This window comes from Anser anser (assembly GCF_964211835.1).
Source record: "Anser anser genome assembly, chromosome: 21".
In the NCBI taxonomy this organism is placed as follows: domain Eukaryota; kingdom Metazoa; phylum Chordata; class Aves; order Anseriformes; family Anatidae; genus Anser; species Anser anser.
This window is the reverse complement of record NC_139742.1, coordinates 8,950,327-8,967,346: the sequence shown is the minus strand read 5'-3', so window position 1 is coordinate 8,967,346 and position 17,020 is coordinate 8,950,327. Positions and strand designations below refer to the sequence as shown.

Below are 17,020 nucleotides of genomic sequence, written 5' to 3'. Positions count from 1 at the left end.
TGGGAAATGGGGGTCCTACGGCGGCTGATCGCATTCACAGCGCAGTCTTGACATTGCTGTATGGTGGCCAAAAGCTATTTTGGTTGCTGGAGGTTGTTTTTTTTCTGTTAGCTTTCTCAGATGCATGCCTAGTGGTTTATTTATACAGTAGGGGTTACAACAGCCAGGTTCCTGCAGGGTTAATCTTTCTCTAACCCTGTTCCTGCTCGCTGGGTTTAAAAGCCCTGATCACTCAGGTTTCAGCAAACCTGTTCTGCTTAGCTGTTGTATCAGTGCAGCTGTGCATTGTCAGTTGTTCCCCCCACTCCAAGGAAATGTTTTTTTTTTCTTTTTTTTTTTTCTTCAACCTAGACTTTAAAATTCTCCTGTGAGGCTGCTGCCTCCAGAAGTGATCTTCTTCAGTAGTGGTGTGGCTTCAGCGGGGCCCCACCACTACCTGAGGTAACCCCCAGCTGATGAACATGCAGAAGAAAAACACAAAACGCACACCTGCACACAACGATGCATTTAAATAATTTTAATGCACTTAACCAAAGAGGCTAAAACAGCATTTTAAACAAGTGCATTAACACGACCCACCTGCCTTACAGAACTGCTCACTTCCCCGCAGCCACCCCACAACCCTGCTGTGACTAATGAGGACACAGCTACGGAAACTGCACTCACACTCACGGGCATGAGAGGGAAGAACAAGTCACACTTCTCTTACGGTCCTGTCTACCCTCGGTCCTGGAAGAACTTATGCACACACTTAAGCTTTTATTCCTGAATAGTTTAACGCTTTAAGTAAGCTGAATTTTGGTTTACCAGCCACATAAACAAAAAGGGACTGATTATACCCAAAATAATCATCTTTCTTACTGAAATTAAAAAAATAAATGTGATTTTTCTATAAGAAAAGTAAAGAAAATGAACAGCTGGCTTTGGGAATGTGCTGTTGTTCTCCCTAGTTCCTTCAACTCCCCGGGTTAGGGCGCTCCCCTGGGCTGCTGGAAAGACCCTGAGCCCAATTCTGCCTCACCAGGTTGCTTCTGCACTTCCCAGGGGAGCCCTGGGGCCAGGCTCCTGCCCATTTTTCTAAGTGCTCGCCCGTCTGGAGCCCCGGGTGCGCCTCGTGTCCCAGGCAGTGCCCTGCCTTAACCAGCCCGCTCCGTACAGCGGTTCTGCCGCCCCGCTAGCAGCTTTCTGAGTCTAGTTAGTGTTGTGAATCCTGTTGAGTGCTTTTTCCCCAGCTGAAAAAACATTCACCGAAAATATTTCTCAGCTAGAGCTCATCCTGCCAAGATCAAGAGGACTCTTTGAGCGTGCAGAGCGATGCCTACGGCTGTGAAGCACTGAGGTCCATCTCAGCAGGTTCAGTTTTATGAGCGCACACACAAGGTACCAAACATGAACACATGCATAAATAGTTACACTAAAAATAAGAGCTGCCCACTTTTTGCAGTGAATATACTTGCTCCGATCGGGGCTGAGTACATCAAACCTCACGGTGACACAGGTATGTTCTGCTCAACACATCAACTTCAGCAAACTTCAGTGTCTGTGCATTTAATGCGCACAGGAGAGGTGGAGAAAATTCTTCTTTGCTATGCTAAAAAAAATAAAGTGCTTGAAAAATATTTAACGGGAGAGGTTTTAGATAAATACAATAGCAGTACTGACTATGCCTAATTTTAGGCAGGTAAATAATCCACCTTGAAGTCAACATCAAATACTGATTTGCTTGAAGTTGAGCCCATGTCCAAGTACTGCTGGGTTGAGCACACGGGGCTCAGCCTGCAGGACGATGCCTGAGGCAGAATGTTAAAGGGGAGCCTGTGACTTCAGCCCGATGTTACGCTTTAATGCTGAACCCTGGGAACATAATGAACAACCCTGGAAGTGGTACTGCTTTGTCGTTAAGAAAGGTTTAGGTGCTTGCTGGGTTGGGTTCTCAGCTTGACCCTGTCATGAGGAAGTTAGGGACTCGGCTCTGACAGCAACAACCTGAGAGCAGGATCCATTCCTAAGAGGTATAACTGTGGTATTTTTGTCTCCTAAAACCCTTCAGTTGGTTGAAACAAATGCTGCCACACACAGTGTATGCGTACCAAATCTGCTAAAGCAAGAGATGTTATCCAACCTGAATTAGAAATTATTTCAAGCTCCTACATGTCTTAAAACCTACATGCAAAGCAAACCTCAGTAGGCTGTTTTTTTCTGTAGCTGATCTCTGGCTGCAGGTACGTACTCCCTGCGCAGGAGCGTCTCGATACCCCCCAGCAGGAGATGTGTGTATTTACAGCAGCTTTCTTCCTGTTGCTCTCTTAGGCCCTCCCTCTCAGGTGGTTCACCTGGCAATACATTCCTGGAGCATTAGCTGGGGCTCGTGCAAGCTTTACTGGGGCTGGGGATCGTGCTGCAGGAAGGGACTCAGCTGCACTGGCTCCAGAAGTCCTGTCTGTGATTTATTTCTGTAATTCCAAACTGAAAGGGCACTTTGCTTTGCAGAGGATGAAGCTGCAAAGCACCTTTCCTGTTAAGTATTTTGAAGATAAAATTCTCAACACATTTTTTCCCTCTTCCCCTTGCCCAATAAATCATTTAATTTCATGACCTGGTTCTAAGAGACCACTTCCAGGGAAGTAATTAAAGGCAGACAGGGCAAGCAGAACAAGTACTGGCTGTGTATGTTAGCAGATAATCTTCCTAAAATCTTAATCTCAGCGGAAACCAATCTAGACTCGCCTGTCTCCCACCAGCGTTCGCAGAGCTTTGGCAATGCCTAAGGACTAGCAAGGTAAAGTGCCTGCTGGGGACAGTTCCCAAATGGCAGCGGGTGTTGTTCACGGTACACAAGCCACTTACAAGCAACACATGGTCCAGCACGGACCCTGCCGATGATGCTAGGCGGCAAACACAGGCTCATCAGTTCCTGAGCGAGGCTGTTTTTGTAATACACGCTCAACAACATGCAAAATCAGACACTACCTACAGCAAAAAATAAACATAAATTTCCAGCAGCCTTCCTGACCTATCCCACCCCCGGCCTTAGCCGCAGGTCTGGTGGGGCGGTGCGAGCCCTCCGCTCCCAGCTTGATGCAGGTCTGGTTCGTCTCCACGTGCAGATTCCTGACGCCAAGCCGCCGGAATTACATGATAGCACAAAACTTGGACTGTCCCGTGTCCCTGGGGACATCCAGCTTGTTTTTGTCCCGCACCAGGATGGCTTCGTTGCCGTACTGCGAGTACCACATACTGCGGCTCCGGCTCAGGTACGTGTTGGGCGGCGCTGACTCCAGCTTCTGCTGCTGCTGCTGCCAGATGAGCAGAGAGGTGTCCCTGTAGCGCAGCCGGGCGTAGCCCTCGGACAAGGCTTTTTCGGGCAGGGGCACCCTCCCGTTCATCACCTTGTCAGTCATCTGCTCAAGGGCACCTTCAAAGGCGAGATCTTCCTCCCGGCAGCTCCCAAATACACCCCGCTGGGGCGGTGCAGACCGACGGCAGCTTGGTGCTCAGGGGAGGACATCCCCAGGGGCACAGCTCCTGGGGGCTGCAAGCCGTACACCGGTGCCAGCGCCCCTCAGAAGAGGGCACGGGGATGTGCACACCCGAAAATCACAGCGGGCAGCCTGGCCTTGCTTAGGGAACAAGCCAGGGCTTCCAGAAGCTCATCCAGCGGTGGTACTGCTGCTCGTTTCATCTTGCAGAGGGGCCGAGCGCACGCGAGCTGCTGGCTCCGGGCACACGAAGCATCTCGGCGCGGGCGAGCGCGACAGCCGGGAGCGACGGGGCGAGCGGCTCCGGCTGAGTGTCGCCTCTCCAAAGGATGGAGCCCCAAAATGTAGGGCACAGCTAAACGGCCACCGGCAGCATCCAGGCCCGTGCGGGACCTCGTGCGGGACCTCAGCACCCCTGCGTGACCTCAGCACCCGTACGTGACCTCAGCACCCCTGCGTGACCTCAGCACCCCTGCGTGACCTCAGCACCCCTGCGTGACCTCACGCCGACGCCAGCCCGGCGCTCCCCCAGTGCCGCCTTGATGGATATCGCCGAACGCAACCGAAGCCGCTGCCTCCAGGTCTCCGCAGCCCTCCTGGGCCACCCATCACCTCCCGACAGCGCCGTTCCGGGGGGCTTCAACCTGGGGGGGGGGGCACAGCGAGGGTCACAGCAAGGCCTGGCGCTGCCCCCCCTTTCCCCCCCCACCCCCCCCACCCTTTTCCCACCCCTCCACGGGCTTCCCACCGCCCACGCCCCCTGCCCCCCCTTTAGGGTGCCCCCCACCCCTGGGCGCTCCCTGCCCCGAGCCCCCCCGGCCCCACCGTGCCTGCGCTGCCCGGCCCGGCCCGGCTCGGCCCCGGCGCGGCTCCGCGGAGCGGCTGCGGAGGCGCCTCCCGAGCGCATCACGGCGGGGAGGAGCCGCAGCCGCCGGCGGGGGGAGAGGACGGGGCCGGGGCGGGGCCGGGGAGGACCGGGGGGGGTTCGGGGGGGGGCTGGTGCTCGCCTCCTGCCCGCCCCCAGCCGCTCCCGGTGCTGGCCCCGGGGCGAGCGGCGCCCCGACAGCAGCATCTCGGGGTCCCCCGGCACGGGGCGGGAGTTGTTTGCAAGAGAGCTGAGCAAAGGGAGATTATTATTAATAATAATTAACTTATTATTATTATTATTATTATTTGGGGGAGCTAAATGTAAGCTCCCAAGCTTCTTGCCGCCCGCTAACGCAGCGCCCTGGTGGGGTTTTTGCCCTGCTGGGCAGCCGAACACCGCCCCAGCCGCTCTCACGCTCCCCATCCTTAGGAGGGGGGAAGAAAGTACGCTGGAAAGGGAAAAAACAACTCGCGGGGTGAGATAAGGATAATTTAATTAAAGGGGAAAGGAGGAGGGAAAAAAAATAAGCAAAGGCCACGCGGAAGCACAGAGAGAGAGAAAAGGAATTACTCCCTGCTTCCCGTCAAGGGGAGGCACAAGGCACACGGCAATTCCCTGCACACAGATTTAGACCCAGCATAAAGAGGAGGGAAGGAAGGAAGGACAACGGGAGGATGAACATGCATGGACATGGTCACCACTGGAGATGTCCCAACTCCGCTTGATCCCCTCCCACTAGCAGAGCAGAGACAGGAGCCAGCCCAGGCCCCACCCTGTGGAAGCCGCAGAGCAAAACGTGAAATCACTGAGTGGAACCAGATTTGCTTTTTTGGCACGGGTGAGGTGTCTCAGTCTCCTCTGAAATATCACCCGTTCTGTCACCATCCAACTCAGAGCACGGCAGAAGAGGCCGATAAATGGCATGGCTGCATTGCCTGGGTAAGGCAAGGATCCCTTTTGGCCTTCTTGCCAGCATCGGGCCGCCCCACGCTCACTTTCCTGCTCTCCTTTGCCAGGCTGCAGGCACTCACCCCCATCGGCTGCTCTGGGTGCCCGGGGGTTTGGGAGCTCCAGAGCAGCCTCGAGCTGTCCTGGCAGGAGCGCAGGGCTGCTAGCAGGAGGATAATTGCAATCACTCTTCCAGGCTACGAGCTGTCTGGGCAGGTCGATCAGGTGTTTACAGCAGGCGGCGAGCCAGACAGACAATCACTGTCTGCACGGGTGAATATTTGTAGTTTAACAGCAGCACTTCAACCCTGATAGTCCACGTGGGGTGTGCAGCCTGCGTCTTCCTCCTCCCTGCCTGCACCAGCTGCAGCCGTGCAACCTGTCCCTCACGAGGACTGAGCAAGAGCCACTGCCGAGCACCATGTTGGCCGAGCTGTGCCTCCCACAGCTTTCCTAAAATAGTTGGAGAAGGGAGCCCACGAAGTCTCAGGGCGCGATGTAAGCGGCACCCGGCTGCACGGTGACCGCTGACAGCTCCTGCTCGGGGAGCCGGGACCCAGCTGGGGATGGGTGTCCTTTGGGACAGGCTGGTGCACACGCCGTCTGATCCAGAAGGTGGCAATGGCAATCCACGGACACCCAGAAATGGGGATTTCATGGAGGCACGGCCCTGGTATTTAAGGGAGATTTTCAGATGGCTGCTCCTGAGAGGCAGCGTGGTGGCAGCTTCTCTGCATGCTCCGACTGGGGGCTCGGGACTTCTCCTGGGAGCCATAAAAACACCACCTTAAATATCCATGCTCTGCTGTTAAAAGGTGGCCATTCCCCAGGCGTGTTTGTGTTCACTCGTACCGTACAATCTCCTTGCACAGGTTTGTGCATTTCCCTTCCTCCTTCCTTCCTCCTGTCCTTCCTCCCTCCCTCCCTCCTCCCTCCATCCCTCCTCTTTCAGGACAGCTTTGTCACCTCTGTGCAGGGCCGTTCCCTTCCCACACGGCCCCGTTCCGACCCCAAACCCTGCTGCCTCCCCGGCCGGGCACCCCGTGCCCTGCCGCGGGACCCCTCGGCTCAGCACAGGCTCCTGCTGGTACCGAGTTACTGAGACCCCGGGGATGAAAAGGCGTGATGCCCCTGCTGTTACTAGTTCTGTGATTATTTTTCCAGCGCCCATCTCTCAGGCCTCTCCCTTGAGAAAGCAACACGAGGATGGGCCACGAGGGCCGGGAGCAGCGCGCTCGGTGCCCACCAGAGAGTGGTGGCAGCCTCTGCGAGCAGCTCCGCCGCTGCCCCACGCTGTCGTTCCCTGGCTGTCCGTCGTTCCCTGGCTGTCCGTCGTTCCCTGGCTGTCTCTCATTCCTTGGCTGTCTCTCATTCCCAGGCCGTTTCTCATTCCCTGGCTGTCTCTCATTCCCTGGCTGTCATTCCCAGCAGTGCCAAGGGGCAGGAGAGGGGAGCACGAGCTCTAGCACAAAACCCACCCCGTGCTCCTCTAGTTTATACAATCCCCCTTTCGGCTTTAGGTTCACGCTGGAAGCAGTGCCTAGATCCTCTCTGCTTGTCCCGTGCTCCCCCGGTTCAGGACGTTTGCATGATCTGCAGCGCGCAGCCCACAAGAGTGCGTGCTGGCTGCACGCTCTTCGCCGAGCCTTGCCTTCCACTTGGTTCCCCGACTATCAAAAATCCCTGCTATCAGCTGTTTTTACTGCTGCAGAGGTGGGTGAGCAGCGTCCTTGCTTCAACACCTCCCACGCAGCTGCTGGCTTTGCAGCTGCAGCGATCGGTCCTGAGTGTCCAGGGGCCAAGTAGGGGTTTTATTATGCAGTAAAAAAAGCCAGGCCACAGCAAGCAGCTTTAATTATCCGCATATAATAAACTCCTCTGTAGCCCTCTACCTACAGACCTGATCTCACAGGGCAGACCAGCATCCAGTGAACCAAAATTATCCCTGGCAGGGCTCCACGCCTTTCAATGGCCTCGTGATTCCTGCCCGGTGGGTGCTGCTGGAGCCCTAGCGGGAGGCCAGGCAGAGAGGCTGAACGGTGAACTTCAGGAATGAGAAAGTTATGGGGAGAAATCTCCTCCGCAGGGTACGGGGAACTGCAGGCTGAGATCAGCATGCTCCCGAGTATACCCGGGGCAGGGCGTAGCTCTGATTGCGAGGCCGGGGCATATGCATGCTGCTCCTGGTCCGATTATACGCGCACTCATCCTGCCCTGCCAGAGGCGTACCAGGCACCGCACACAGCCAGACCAGCGGCAGACCGAGCGCCAGCACGTCAGGCTAAAAGAAGCACTTCCCGTGATATTAAAAAAAATAAATAAATAAAAAAGCTTCGCCAAACTGTCCTTGGAATATCAAACAATTGTTTTTCATTCTTCAGAGGTAATCTTCCTTCCCATGCTGGAAGTGAAGGGTCATGCCAGCAGAGTTGCTCTTTCTTCTTTATCTCCGCTTGGCTACATTTGGAAGAGATTAGCGTTGCATTTGTTTGACATCCAGGTTAATAGCTTCCCTTCGTCCCAGCCTCGGCTTCCGGTTTTGGCTATCTGGAAAGCCAGGACGAAAATTAATCGACAAACTCTTGGGAGAGGATCTCCGAAGAAAACTCAGAACAGATTTGAAAAGGGGCTGCTCTGAAGTGCGCTGATTTGGATGGGAGCCACCGAGTGAAAATTAGAGATTTTCAGGAGTTTGCTGCCAAGGAGTTAATGGCCGAGAGTTGAGGTTTGCAATAAATACGCTGGTAATTAATTATAGGAGTTGTCTTCGTGTTTGAAAGTCAAGGAACACGACCGCTTGTTTGGGTTAAACATCTCCCCTGCAGTATTTGCAGCCCAAACACGAGCCGGGGAGGGGGAGCGCGCGGCCAGACAAAGCAGCGGCTGCTCCGGGGGGGTGCTGGGGGGGCTTGGGGACCCCAAACGCGAACGGGGGCCGGGGGGAGCGGAGCAGCGGGGCGGCTGGGGGGGGGGGGGCGCTGCAGGACGGGGAGCGGGGAGCTCCGGGAGGAGGGAGCGGGGAGGGGGGGTGCAAAAAGGGAAAATAAAAAAAAAAAAAAAAAGAAAGGAAAGGAGGCGTGCAGCGCTCCCGCAGACAAAGGGGCGGCGGGGGCGGGCCGGGAGCTCCTCCCGGCGGGGCGGGGGCTTCGGCCCGGGGGGGGGGGGGGGGGCAGCAAATTCCCACCCGCGGCGGCAGCGGGGGCGGCCCCAGCGGCAGCTCCGCGGCGGTGCAGGTGGGGCCGGGGCAGGAGCGGCAGCAAAAGCAGGAGCAGCACCGGGAGCGAGAGCAGCAGCTTCAGGAGGAGCAGGAGCAAAAGCAGCAGCAGGACCAAGTTTCCCCGGGCCGGGGGGGGGACACACGAAGTTGCGCGGGGGCGGCCCCTTTGTTCCCGGCCCGATGCGGCGCGCCTAGCCCCGGCGGTGGGGCCGCAGCGGGGGCAGGGGCAGCCCTCCGCCGGAAAACTCGGCGCCGTCCCCCGCCTCCCCTTCCTCCCCCTTCCTCCTCCTTCCTCCTCCTCCTCCTCCTCCTCCCCGCCGATGCTTCCCCGGGCGGCGGGCGGCGATGGAGCGGGGCGGTAGCGCGGCGGCGCGGTGCGGAGCAGCCCCTCGGGCAGCCGCCCGCTGCCCCTGAGCAGGGAGGAGGAGGAGGAGGAGGAGGAGGAAGGCCGCGGCCATGGAGGAGTGGCGGCAGTGCGGCCGCTGGCTCATCGACTGCAAAGTTTTGCCCCCCAACCACCGGGTGGTCTGGCCCTCGGCGGTGGTCTTCGACCTGGCGCAGGCGCTGCGGGACGGGGTGCTGCTGTGCCAGCTGCTCCACAACCTCTCCCCCGGCTCCATCGAGCTCAAGGACATCAACTTCAGGCCCCAGATGTCCCAGGTATTATTATTATTTTTTTTTATTTTTATTTTTTTTTGGGGGGGGGGGTGGTGGTGGTGGTGGCGGCGTGCGCGTAGGGCTCTTTGTGTTGTTCTTGCAAAACTTCGTGGTACGAGTGAGTGCGGGCGTGGGTAGGTGGGTGAGGGGGGGAGAGCTTTTTTTCCAGCCCCCCCGGCTGCCCTTCGCCCCCTACCCCTGTGTTTTAGCTCCCAGCCCCGTACCCCCCCCCCCCCACCCCAAGGCTCAGCCCCAGCACCGGGGCTCAGCGCTGGGAAGCCATCAGTGGCTGTACGGAGGGGGCTGGGGGGGAGAAACCGCCCCGGGGAAGAAGGCAGTGTCCCCCCCACCCCCCCCCTTCCCTGTGATGTATAACTAATTTATAACACCCCCACGTTTATAGCCCTCTCGAAACAAAAGCAGCCAGCACGGCCGAGATGAGGCCGGTGCGGTTACTGCCAAGCTTTTCTCGAGGCTTAAGTTTGGCTTCGATGCGCTGCAGGAGCGGTGCTCTGAGCGCTGTCCTGGCAGGGTGCTGGCCCGAAGGGCAAAAGTTTGCCCAGGGAGATGAAAAACAAGAGGAAAACGCTCCCCAGGTGCTCTGCGAGCCCACCCCGGAGCCCGGGGGGCCGGGTGCTGCGGGGCTGGGCTCAGCGCTCCCCACCACCGTGGCTTTGGGGTTGGGTGACCCTAAGGCTTTAGGGTTCCCTCCCTGGACGCGTTTCCATCTCCGATCCTTTTGGTGGAAGGATGCTTGCACGCCAAATGGGCTCTGTCCGGCTGGCTTGCAGCGCTCTGCGTTTCCGCGTGCCGAGCCGCGCGGCATTTGCATGGGAATCGGGAAATGAAAATCGATGAGAAACGAATGAAACCCGGCCGTGCGTCCCCTGCCCCGCAGCTGCTGGGAAGCTGCTGTCCTGTTTGAACAGCCGAGGGCTTTCTCGGTAAAAAGGGAGGGGAAATCTCCTGGTCGCGAGGGCATGTGAGAATCTGGGTGTCAAAGTATTCACAGATAAATAACACGTAACGTTGAGTTCTGCTATGCGTTGTGCAAGCACGCTGCCTACCCGCAAGCGCCTTTCCCTGGTTTTCCCAGAGTTTTGTTCAGGGTAACGGTGGGGTTCGTGGCCCTCGTGGCTCCCCAGCCAGCAAAGCACAGCCACGTGCGCTGGGGGAGCTGCTGTGGCTGAGGACAGCTCGCCTGCGGGGTGCTGGGCCCCCAAACTGAGCCGTGTTTTGGGGTCCAAAGCGCGTTTTGCTGCGTGCACGGGAACAGCGAGGATGTAGCTGAGGCAGAGACCTTGATCTCATGGCTGGCCAGGGTGGAAAACCCCAACCATGTGGGTGAAAGGGCAGGTCTGTCTGTGAGCGCTCCTGCCGGCACGTGGACCTGCTGGTGAAGGGGAAATAGCGCGCACCCATGGCTCTTCCTGGGGTGTAAGAGTGCTGCGAGGCTTCCTCTGGGCTCGCCAGGCTGTAAACCGATCGTACTGCCTTCTGCTGCTGCTGTTACCGATTGCAAGCCATCTGAGTGAAGCTGCAGTTGTGCAGGGACTGGGACTGGTACGGGCAGTGAATGTGCCACTGGTGACGCCCTGCATTCTTCTTCTAGGGAAATATTAAAGCCCTACAACCTAAATTCAGTTTAATGTTTGCCCTGTGGGGAAATAAGCAGGGGTTTAAGGACGGGGGCTGCGGTCAGGGCAGGTCCCCGTGGCAGCCCAGGAAGGAGCCTCGTGCTGCCGAGGCAGGTGTTGCTTGTTGGAGGTGAGGGTTTACAGCCCAGCTGTTACTGAAATCGCTTTCTGCTGCACCACCGGCTGCCTTGCTGGCTTTAGGAGGAGCGTGGAGTGAGCTCGGGGGGTCGGATGGCTTTGGGCAGCCCGTTTGTGGCCAGCTGAGCCCACGGGGCGAGCAGGTCCTGATGGAGACGTGGCTGCTACAGCGAGGTTCGGCTCGTGCTAACCCACCTAGACCCGAGCCTTTACACGTGCTCTGAGGCACTTGATGTTTCTCTCCCGGTTCCTGAAGCTGGGAAGCTGTGATTTCTCCCCCGGGGCAGCTAAAGGCAGAGCACCTCGCTGCTCTTTGCTCTGTGTTCGCAGCCCCGGGGGGGGGACAGGAGGGTGCTGAGCCCTGCGCAGGGGTTGGGCACAGCTACAGCCGTCAGCACGGGGTTTGGTTTCTCTGGGCCGAATCTCCAAAGAAGAGGGCAGGAGCTGATTTTTGTCAAACAGCTGCGACGCGTTCAGACACGGGGGCTGGGATGTGCGAGACAGAGTGTGCCTTGAAACTTCAGGGGTTGTTTTTGATTATAAAGGCACATTTTGCCTGACTGGCTGGGCTGGCTAACCAGCTGTCTGCCTGGCTGCAGAGACTTCTTTTTTTTTTAATTCACTGGAAATGCCGGGGGACAAGACACTTGTGCTAGACTCGAAACACCCAGCGATGTTCAGTCGTCCACCTTTCCGAGTGAATTAAATGGGGTTGTGCAGGTGTGTAATGAGAAACAGCTTTTTGCCGGAGGTGAGCATCACTTCAAAGGCCAGAGGTGAAATCTCATCTCTGCAAAGAATTGCTCCAAGACCCAGACGCTGTCGTCTGTTTTCTTTTCCTTCCCCACTCCACGCTGATTTGCAGCGGGTCTTATTTTCGCTCTCAGCCATCAAAGGTGGCGCGGTCGCTGCGTGGCTCTGGCTGCGCAGCACGGTGAGGCCATCAAGGAGCAGGCTGCAGGGGTTTGCTTCCCTGCCGCGGGGCTGCCCTGGCGTCCCCTTCCTCCTGAAGCCTTTCTGTACGTGTGCGCCAGGCTGGGGCACAGCAGTGGTTTTCTCCTTGACGCAAGGCTATGTTCATTTAACTCGTTGATTTAGCTCCTCGGGCTTAATGAATAACTCCAGCAGGCTGTGACCTCAGGTTTGCTTTTTTGCTTGATTCCAGAGGCGGGAGACCTTGTCTCGGCAGGGCCCAAAGTTGCCGAACCTCCACGGAGGCTGGCAGAAAGAGCAGGAAGAAAAGCGATAAAACCCAGCTGTGCTCTGAGGGCCAGCGGGTGTGAGGCCACTTCTGATGAGCCTGGAGTAAAACTTCATTTCTGCTAATTGCTTTTGCCGTGGAGGCCGTTTGTGGAGAGGCGGGGAGCGGACTGGTGTGCTTGCCCTCGGTACTTATTGATCCTTGTGTCTATTACTGTGGTTGGGTTCGGGGGTAATTCGAGCTGGCTTCTCAGCCAGCTGAGAGCGATGGGAGGCCATCTGCGGTCACAAAGGGGAGCAGATGGAGCACCCCTCAAACCCGCAGTCCCCATTCCTATGTAGACCTGTTCCCAGAGCCCTGCTGCTTCCCCCCCTTCCCCTCTGGGGTACCTCTGGCACCGCGAGGTTCAGCCGCGCTTGTGTCCCATGCGCTTTGTGAGCGGGGTGGGGAGCTCCGAGCTCCAGATCCCCATCAATAATCGGCTCTGAATCATCATTTTGTTAAGCCTCTGGTCAAATACAAATTAAATGGCTCTTCACTTGCGTTCAGCACGGCTTTTTATTGCACTTTTGGGCGAGGCTGCTCTTGTTTTCCTTGGATAAAATTGATCCTCCCTAGGAGGGCCGTGGATGCCCACGGATGCTGGTGGGGAAGCCCTGCTGCAGGCTGCTCAGGGCAGGTGGGAGCACGGGCAGGGCCCCTGCAGGGACTGGACCAGCTCCTCCAGAGGTCTCTGCAGCTCAAATTGGCTTCCCTGGTTATCTGAGCACCCTGTGGCGGTGTTATCGGCTGTGATGCTGACACCCTGACGTGTATTTAGGCTGGTGGAAGTTCATACTTCAACCAAAGCAGCTGTGCCCTTCCAGGGTCTGATCATGCAGTTTGCTGTAAGGTGGAGACTCTCCTTAATATGTTGCGTTTGCCCTTCGTTTGAGGTTGTCCTGGACACTTAAATATCTCCTAGATACTTGAAATCAAGCAACCGTATCTATTTAATGTGCACATTTGTGTGCGTGGAGACGTCAAGCTGGCAGTAATGGTCAGCTCATTAAGAATTGGTTGTTGTTGTTGCATATTGACATCTCTCTGTGGATAATCCATCTTGGTCTGCAGTGCCCGGAGGTTTTATTAGGGCTCCCGAGACTGATGAGACGCAGCAAACGTAATTGGCGTGATGACTTGGCTGCCCACTGCTCTGTTTCGCTGTCATTAGGGAAGAACAACAGACAACTGCCTCCCCGCGACGGGCGCGTGTGACACCGTGCACCTGCCCGAGCTGTCAGAGGCATCCAGGCCGGTTTGTTTTCTGGAGGATGGGAATAATTTGGTATCAAAGTCCTGTTTATTGATGATGTGGGCGTTCATTTGCCACGACAAGCGGGAGCAGGTGGCTTGTAGCAACTGCTTCCCCCAGGTGTGCGGAGATGGAGGCGCGTTGGTGCACGGGGCACCAGCAATTACCAACGAGGCTCTGGGACCTCCAACGAGGCTTTATAACTAAGATGCTTGTAATTGCTTCCATGAACCATGATCATAGCTACTTGCAAGGTGGTATTATCGGGGCTGGGTGGGCTGTTTGAGCAGGGGCTGCCTCAAAAAAGCACGAGTTATCGCCCCAGCTGGAGGCCACTGCTCCCAGGAAAGCCCAGCCTTTTCTGCAGATCAGAGAGTAATTCCCCTGAAGAAAATCGGTATCCTGGGCTTTCTGGGTCTTTCCTACCCAAAAGAAAGCCTAAACGCCTTCAGCTTTCCCCTCTCTCAGCTCCTCGGTGCAGCTACCCTCAGGCTTACCCCGCTCAGGTCCTCTTGCTCTTTATTTACTCTCCGCTTCTTGAAGCCGAGTTCTGTTCCAGAAGCAGCTATAAAAAACGGCCTCATTACATCTCGCTGTTTACTGTGTCTCGGTGACTTCCCGTTCGGATGTGCTGAGCTTTACAAAGGGGGGAAAAAAAGGTGCTCTGTTTTGTACGGCCAAACTCGCGAGCGCCTTGCGAATAGGAACCGATTGTAGTCCTTCTTCCCAGCCTCCCCTTCATGCCTCCTGCTCCGTTTCTGGGAGGAGATGTCAAACAGCACCCTAAAACCTTGTGGTACCCCCTCTTTGCTGTTTGGCGAGGTTGTAAGGTAAAAGTTAACCTGGGGCTGAAGGCCCGTGTGTATTCTGCTGGGGCAGAAGGCGGCAGAGAGCATCGGATGGATCCTGCTGGCTGTGCCAAGAAGCATAAAGAGCAGGGAAACCTTCCCTCCCCCTCTCAAATGACTGATGAAGGTTAAATACCTGCGTTCAATATCGCAGGAACAGCCTCTTGAATGAAGAGCTGCCTTTCAAAGCACAAAGCCAAGAAGCAGTCACATCGGTCCCTCTTCAAGCTGGGACCGAGCGTGGAAGCTGCCTCCTATGCCTACAGCACAATGTTGGGCTGTAAAAAAAAAAACGCTCGGCTTTTATGTCCTTGGTGGTGGCCCTTTGTGCTGGGGGTACCGCCAAGGAGATGGGTACCTCGGTGCTGGCTCCTCGGGGCAGAAACGGGCGATTTCTCAGCCAGCACTTGCCTTTCCTCACCCAACCTCAGCCAAGAGGTTAGGTATTAGGTTGCTTGCTCCGGCAGAAGTTCTGCAAGGTGTGGGCTGGGGTTTTGGTTATATCACAGGCAAGGGCAGTGGCCGTGCTGGGCTGTTGGTGGCCAGCGGAGGGGCAGAGCATCGCGGGGTGTGGGCGCGGAGCCGCAGCCTTTGCTTGCTTCAGCTCCTCGGGAGCCAGAAGGGACCTGGCTTTTTGGCTGGGACAGAAATGTTGCTTCAGACTGACCTCAGGGCAAATTTTTGATCTGCTGCTTTGTCCGTTCTTAAAGAGACAAACCTTTTTCTCCAGTGTTTGAGCATTTGTGCTTCTCCGCGTGGATTCCCTTAAGCCCGCTTTAAGTAGCCTCTCAGATATGCTAATCCCACGGGGCTGATTTTGCTTTAATTCTTGAAACTGTGCAGTCTTTCTCCTGGGCATGAGCCCTGCAGGTGCCAGGGCTGGGAGTGTGGCTGGGCTCAGGGTGGGAGCATCGGGGTCACATCTGCTTCATGGGGTGTGTGTGTGCTGGGTGGGGAGGATTGGCTTGGAGGGCAGGTGAGCACGGGGAGCTTGGCAACACCTCTGGGGATTGAAGACTTTATTTTTTTTAAAAAAAACGTGGATGCACCTTCTTTGACCAGTTTCTTTGCTTTTCCTCATGCCAGCCCTGACCTCGGTTGGATCCGTCGGATCCAGCTTGAGATGCGTCCCTGTGGCTGCTCTCCTGGCAGCCAGCACAGCTTCTCCGATCCCACCCCAAGTGTGTGCTTGGTGCCACTGCCAGGTGACCCCTTCTTGTGTGGATGCCCGTGCCCTGCCCAGCACCTCGCTCAGCACCCCCGGACCCGCAGGGCTCACTGTGTGCCAGCCCCTGGCAAAGCCTCAGCCCCGGCGTGCCCTGGGGGGCTGCGGCTCTCACCCTGACTGCCTCTGCTTGTTCCCGCTGCCAGCGAGCTGTGAGTCAGCCCCGATGTTCTCTGGGGTTGGTATTAGCCCGAGGAGATGAACTGCTGGAGCATTTTATTGGGGTGACTCACGCGTTACCACGCTGCAGCCCCCACGTCCTCACCCTCCTGGCCGTGCCGCAGGGAGGTGGCGGCGCCCTGCGATGCCGGGAACAGCTCTGGTCTCCGTCCCAAAACTGGTGGGGTTTGGCTGCCCAGGTGGGGGTGCAGGCACCGTGCAGGGCACAGCTCAAGTGCAGAGCTGTCCCCGTGCCCCCCGGGTCCCTGTCCCCAGCTGAGCCCCCCTGTATGCACTGCTGGCCACTGTCCTGCCCCTCCTCGTACCCTGCTTTCTTATCCAAAGCTGTTTCCTCTGATCTTCCTTCTATAAGGAGAGGGAAAGACTTCCTTTTTTCTTTAGGGCAACTGCTAATAAAAATCAGCATTTAACAACTTCAAACCCAGCTTTAATTAAATGCCTCTTCCCAGCGTTGTGTTCTCCCCTTCGAGAACAAGACAGCCTGAAAAAGGTCTGTTTCTAATAAAAACGACTTTTTTTTTTCTTTTTTCCCCTCCCCTCCTGTTTTCTTTGGTTGCAGCTCAGGGCTGTGCTTCATCCGATGACACAACCCGAGCGCGGCCGCTCCTTGTCCCCCACCCTCCGTGACGGCTCGCGGCCGGGGCTCTGCCAAAGCAGCGAGCGGAGCACGTCGCTGCGTGCGGTGCTGCTGCTGGGGCACCGCCTGCCCGGGTCCCCTATAGGGTCCCCTATAGCTGGGGTTTGTCAGTGGCCCTGCAACTGCCGAGCACTGTGAGCGTGAGCCGCTCCTTCTCAGAGCGTGGGCGTTGTGTAGGGGTAGCAGACCTTTCCCTACAGGTGTGCGTTATTTTTCTTTTTCCTTTTTCTTTTCCCCTTTCTTTCCCCTGTGTGGGGCTGTCACAAGCATCTTTCCTATTTCTGGATGTTTCTGCTGCTCCTTCTGGGAATGTTTGACCGGGACCCCGTTCCGGACTAGCCCAGCCTCGTGGGTTTGGTCCTTGTTATTGGAAAGGTTTAGCTAAGAAAGCTGTTACAGTTGAGTCCCTGCAAAAAGCTTTCAGCTCAGGGTAAGTGGAGCATCTGACCATCTTCTGTGTCAGAGGGTGTTCTCGCCGTAGGACAAGTCTGAATGGCTCCATCCTAGAAACAACTGGACAAATATGGGTTCAGACGGGATCAGGATGCTATTGTGTGTTTAGGTGTAAAGCCAGGTCGCTCTGGAAGAAAAACTTCCTTTGGGAGAAGTCACCGAGGACTGGTATTGTATGTCAGCCATCGAAATGCCCAGGCTAAGAAGCCCCATGGAAGACGTTTTGGAACACCTCTGC

At 56.5% G+C, this 17,020-nt stretch overlaps 2 protein-coding genes across 3 annotated transcripts in view; one reads left to right on the top strand and one right to left on the bottom strand.

Moving 5' to 3' along the window:
• Positions 1 to 502: 502 nt before the first annotated feature.
• BRD3OS (BRD3 opposite strand) lies at positions 503 to 3,539 on the bottom strand. The gene has a single exon (XM_083808009.1). It carries the CDS (start codon positions 3,399 to 3,401, stop codon positions 3,132 to 3,134), a length of 270 nt encoding a protein of 89 aa, XP_083664135.1. The 5' UTR covers positions 3,402 to 3,539; the 3' UTR covers positions 503 to 3,131.
• Positions 3,540 to 8,472: 4,933 nt separating this feature from the next.
• The window catches only part of VAV2 (vav guanine nucleotide exchange factor 2), a 126,603-nt gene continuing 118,055 nt past the window's right edge, over positions 8,473 to 17,020 (top strand). Inside the window, exon 1 of one of the 2 annotated variants that reach the window (XM_083807753.1) lies at positions 8,473 to 9,172. In XM_083807753.1, the coding sequence (XP_083663879.1) occupies positions 8,969 to 9,172 (204 nt within the window). In that variant the 5' untranslated portion in view covers positions 8,473 to 8,968. The remainder of the gene's footprint in view (positions 9,173 to 17,020) is intronic. The other variant, XM_083807752.1, reaches the window with a different exon arrangement.

Coding starts and splice junctions, on each gene's coding strand:
- BRD3OS (XM_083808009.1), bottom strand. CDS start 3,401: ATGACTGACAAGGTGATGAACGGGAGGGTGCCCCTGCCCGAAAAAGCC.